General features: G+C 36.7%; 1 protein-coding gene across 1 annotated transcript; it reads left to right on the forward strand.

Annotated features, from left to right (window-relative positions):
- The first annotated feature begins 781 nt into the window (after positions 1–781).
- Positions 782–5608, forward strand: LOC125669969 (cysteine-rich secretory protein LCCL domain-containing 2-like). Its single transcript, XM_048904852.2, has 6 exons — positions 782–974; positions 1478–1693; positions 2462–2577; positions 4850–4941; positions 5229–5367; positions 5469–5608. The coding sequence occupies exons 1-5, from the start codon at positions 816–818 to the stop codon at positions 5348–5350; spliced, it is 705 nt and encodes a 234-aa protein (XP_048760809.1). The 5' UTR covers positions 782–815; the 3' UTR covers positions 5351–5367; positions 5469–5608.

Genomic DNA, 5608 nt, shown 5'->3' on the forward strand with positions numbered 1-5608 from the left:
CCATTATGATAAGTGAAGATAACGAACAGTAATCAATCTCACAACTCCTATAACGAATACAAAATAAAGAGTTGGGCAAACAAGAACCCCTGGACATATCAGAAATCAGAATTGGGATTAGGTTAGGTGCCTAGAAGGAGTAAGCATCCCCTGTCGACCGGTCACAACCGCGGTGAGCTCCATGTCTTGAACAGGTTAACGGAGTAATCCGTACCCCATATCAGTGTGTCAAGAACAGCCTAACAATAGGTATGAAACACGTCATACAGCAACAAGCTCTTGTGTATCGAATCAGTTGAGGGATATAAACTCCATACTTTGTCTCCAGGTACGCCGTAGTCAGGCCAGCCGTTTTTAATGGCGGACACGTGAATAGATCTAGTCAATGAACTCTGAAACGCTTCCTCCTGAGTTACTGCTTGCGCCTTTAATATTAATTCATATGAAGTGAAATCCGTAATTTATTACTAAATTTTACTTAATTAGTAATTATCGTGAAATTAATTAAGAATCTACGTTCCATTTTGACAAACCGCCCTTAAATAGCTAAAAATCAAAAAAGATAATTGGTGAACACGCTTAATTAAGCGGATCTAAGCCAGTGTGATGGAACCATCATATTGAAAAAAGAGACACGGGGTGGTGATGGGTGTATTACAGCTATATATACATGTATTGTACTATACGTGTATGAATGCATATTATTATTCTTGTCAATTCCCGAATTTAAAGAATGTATAGTCCCTATGTACTGTTATCATTGCGATTGATGTATAATCTGGCTGTTATTGCTTTTCAGTTGGAACACTCTAAGAATGGTGAGGATGAGGATGTCTAATTTGCTAATTGCTGTTTGTCTGATGTTTGTAAGAGGAAATTCCAAAACCGTTCCTGTTGGTCCGTATAAAGACCAACTTTTGAACCTACACAATGCTTACCGTCTAATGCAAGGCGCAGCTGACATGCAAGCTCTAGTAAGTATATGTACACATATACGTGTAGGGATAGCCCTGTCTCTGTCCATCTGTCTCTGTATGGGTGGGGTCATTTAAAAATCTCTATATGGTTTCCTACTGAATTCTAGAGAAAAACATATCCATAGATACGTCTGAAAGAAATAATACGACTAGAAATCCCAGAAATAATGTTTCTCAAATTCAAAAAAAAAAATTCATTTTACAAATACATGTATTTAATTGATAGATTATATCTTCAATGTTATATAGTGTACATGTATATCTAAAATGCGACTATCCTCGCTCCATTTAGCCATATGTGTCCGGGTAGCTATAGCGTGGGAAGCTCTCACTTCTCACCGCTGCGACCCGAGTTCGATCCCTGTGATACATGCATATCCTATAGCGTGATACTAAGAGTGAATACGTACGTATAAATGTTTATATTGTTTACAATATTGTACTGATAAGGTGTACAGCTTAAAGTAATAAAGAACTTGAGTATATTCACATTTTGATAGGTGTGGGATGACCAGCTCAGTAAAGAGGCACAAGCCTGGACACAAAGGTGCGTCTTCGAACACCAGAAGAAGGGACGAGGGGAAAATCTGGCTTATGACACTCACCGTAAGACAAATGAAGAGTTGATAAATAGTTCTATGAAGGCCTGGTACGACGAAATAAAGGACTACAACTATTACGGGAAGCAGTGTTACAGAAGCTGTCATTACACACAGGTAAGACCCTTCTCTTAGTTATAAAAATACTACATATGTTTTGGATGGATTGAATTTCAGTAGTCATTTGTTCAACCATTTTTCGAAAGCGTTTAAGTCGTGATTTAACCTACATTGTGTGTTCAATTTCCAATAGTCTTTCGAGGCATGCTGGCGCGGATTGTCATCAGCGTACAATCAACACATGGATAACATATTTTCAGCAATTTATAGAGACCTAGATCAGAGCCTTGAGGCTCACCTGTCTATATGAGAACAAAATCTTTTTATGTATCACTTTTTGAGATATATTATTCATAGAACTTGTAAACCATTGTAATCTATCACCAGATGTTCCTCGTGTTTGTAAAAAAGAATGATACCAAAAATACCGTACTCTTATCAAAAGCTTTGGAAAGCTCACAAGATTTTGACCTTCATCGATAAGTCCAATAAGTTTCTAATAATTGACAATGACCCAAGTCCATCAATTTAAATTTTTGAATAGTGCCAGAAGGTTTTTATAAACTGCAAATATATTGATGGAAAGTTGTTTCCTATGGTAGTGTGCAATTATAGTCATTTGTGGCAATACATCAGATAGTATTGTGCATATTATTGGGAGAAGAGGTTGGCGATTAGCATCCATTTTGCACCCGTTAGTTAATCTACCAAGATTGCAACTTTCTACAAGCTTTTTCTCCTGCGTAAAGGCGACGTCTAGTTTTCCTTTTGAAATAAGTATTCGACACAAATTCGAATAAAGTGATGATTTTCTTCATATTGCAGATAGTTTGGGCTAAAACGAGGAAGGTTGGATGCGCTATTGAGAAGTGTGATTCCATGAGTACATTCGGTCGGATGTCAAAAAATGCGTGGTATCTAGCCTGCTTCTACGATCCTATGTAAGTCCGATACATCACGTGTTTCAGGTCTTCTGTGTTCCGGTTGAAGAAGTGCTGCAATAAGCAGCACATTATCACGACTCATTGAGGACATAGGTTACCCCCGAAAACCTGAGAGAATTTTGTAAAACTATTTGTAAATGTTTTAATAGTGCTAAACTTATATCTACCACAAATGTTTCCTATGAAACCACATTTATTTTTGTATTATTTACAAATCTCTACTTGAAAATTCAATGGAAAAACATTACCCGAAAATTGAAATTCTTAAGAAATGTCTGATTTACTTTGATGAAATGATAGAAAATCTCATGTAAACACCGCAAAATTCTACTTTAGAATTTGTTTAAAATGTGACGTTACTTTTTTTTATTCTTTTACCAAAATGACGTCATAAGCGTAACGTAAAGTAACACTAGTACCGAGCGCTTAGTCTTGACGTGTCCAAAATCTTAATATCTCACTAGCGCTACTCTACATACACAGTAAACAACGACTCATGAATATCATTACGGGTAAGTGTAAATGAGTTGAGCTTGTCTGCTCCTTCAGAAAAAGTACACAACCCACATCTCAGGATTCGCCCAACGAAAGGGCATGTGCCACCCCCTACCTGGACATTGATGCACAACGTTTTATTGAGATAAGCACGACAGTGGCATGAACATATTATTCGTCAAAGGTTTTTTTTCTCATACTTTGTAAAATCTTAGTGCAGGGACTCACAATACAAATATGTCATGGTTAGTAAAGCGAAGACAGCTACCACTGTGTCGTAGAATCTCTGACATGATATATTCCAACCATGTTATTAGTGTCAGTATGTAAACAAATCTTCCGTGATGTTTCTGGTGATACGTCACAGCCACACCTTCCAGGGTGATAGATCCCGTGGGGGTCCGGGTTAGAATAGGTCCTCAGCACCCCTTGCTTGTCGTAAGAGGCGACTAAATGGGGCGGTTCTTCGGATGAGACCGCGAAAACCGAGGTCCCGTGTTACAGCAGGTGTGGCACGATAAAGATCCCTCCCTGCTCAATGGCCATAAGCGCCGAGTATAGGCCTAAATTTTACAGCCCTTCACCAGCAGTGGTGACGTCTCCATATGAGTGAAATATTCTCGAGAGGGCCGTTAAACAATATTCAATCACTCAATCCAGGGTGATAGTACATGTATCTAGCAACGGAAGACATTACTTGATAACGAGTGTTATTAGTCAGAATAAACCCAAGGACGAGGAGAAGTCAATCGCAAAGAATCTAAAGATTAAACAAATTATTACATGCATCAAATTGATGTGCATGCGGTTCGCCGTAGATTTTTGAAAAATGCCATTTGAGGGTTTGAAATAGATGCGATCTGCAAGTGCGTTAGAGCGACACTATGAATAAAATCGATTGAAAAAAGAAACAAATGATAATCGTCAGGTATATTGGTACCTATATGTAGCGTGTAACTATCTCAGAAGAGTAATGCTTTGAGCTTATCTTGAATTAATTTCGCCATATTGAGATTGTCTTATCACATATACTTGTTTACGACAAAATCTAGCAACAAAGAAATCCAAGAGAGAAAATCCCATAAATATATGACATTCAATATAAAACAAATTCTGCTTGTGGTTGAGGGTTACATTGAAAAGTTGCGCCTCGGTTGACAATGATTTTCTCGGGGTAAAATTTTTAATGTTACCTTCAGTTACATGCACTATTTGTAGCATACCAATTAATAAGTTGTAGAATTTGTCAGAAATTAACATTATAAACAATAAAATCATACTGACAAAATGATGGTCTAGTTTCCAACATAGATAAATGATTAAACAATCTGAATAGACAGTTTGAAGTTGGGGACATTTGAAGGTTGGACTTTATCTCTAGGATGGTCTTTAAAGTACTGTCGATTTTGTCATTTTAGACTGAACACTCGAAGTTCAAAGTAGTTTTTGAGTTGTTTTAGTGCTGTTTGACTCCCACACAGTAGTACTGATATATTTGATAAGTCGAAATATAATTATCATGAAAATGGTCTTAAATTCTGCTTAGTGACGGAATCGCGGTAACTTATGATATACGAAACATGCGGTCACAGTAATGGACATTTTGAAAGCATCGCGGTAATGTATTGCACTCAAACACTTGTCTTCAATTTAACTTTTCCTTAAAAATATTTATTTGGCTTACCGGTACATAGTTGTTTACTTATTGGGGATCACTACAATAAATGTTCCATTATGTGTCAATAGTTTGATATCATATACAAATTTTACTTAGGGGAAACAATATGAGTGAGTATCCTTACCAAAAAGGCGAAGCTTGTACTAAATGTTTCAAGAAGCAAAGCTGTGAGAAGGGACTTTGCACAGGTAACATTTTTAATCACTGTTCTATACATACACCTTCATACTCAACATGAGTTACTAGTAGTTTTAATTAGATAGAAAGCTACATAATTTTGTCCGCTTTGAATTTACCATTTTGCTTCATTGGAGTTGTACTGCCGATTGATATTAAAGAAAACGGGTGTGAAAATAAAACGAGGACAAAATTATCCCAGCATGCAGTATCATGCCTTTGAAATCAGGAGGCATGAGAGAGTCTAGAATCTAAGCTAATTTTTTGATTTTGCGTTGTTTTTTTTTTTTGGATAAAGGTGTTGAAGCATGTGAAGATTATGACGAAAATTGCAACTATTGGGCAACTAACGGAGAATGCAAGAAGAACCCAAAGTTCATGTCCCCAAAATGCAGAAAATCTTGTGGCATATGTCATTAGATCAACAAGAAAGAAAAGTAATACGCTGTAGATAATCATAAAGCTTTTCAATTTAATGTGTGTTAAGTCTGGTAGAATATTGACTAATCAGTTTAATTTCACACTTCTGTATTTGTAGGTGAACATATATTACTTGATACTCGGTATGCAGACAAAAATTACTGTCGTCAACCGAGATTCCGTGGTTTGTGCTGTTCCTGCACCAATGTTCATCGTATTTGTACATTTAATGTTATGAAATAAATTATGCAATTGTGA

This window comes from Ostrea edulis, chromosome 4 (genome assembly GCF_947568905.1).
Source record: "Ostrea edulis chromosome 4, xbOstEdul1.1, whole genome shotgun sequence".
NCBI classification, from domain to species: domain Eukaryota; kingdom Metazoa; phylum Mollusca; class Bivalvia; order Ostreida; family Ostreidae; genus Ostrea; species Ostrea edulis.

Coding starts and splice junctions, on each gene's coding strand:
- LOC125669969 (XM_048904852.2), top strand. CDS start 816: ATGGTGAGGATGAGGATGTCTAATTTGCTAATTGCTGTTTGTCTGATG. Junction 975..1,477: donor CAGCTGACATGCAAGCTCTA/GTAAGTATATGT, acceptor ACATTTTGATAG/GTGTGGGATGACCAGCTCAG. Junction 4,942..5,228: donor TGAGAAGGGACTTTGCACAG/GTAACATTTTTA, acceptor TTTTGGATAAAG/GTGTTGAAGCATGTGAAGAT.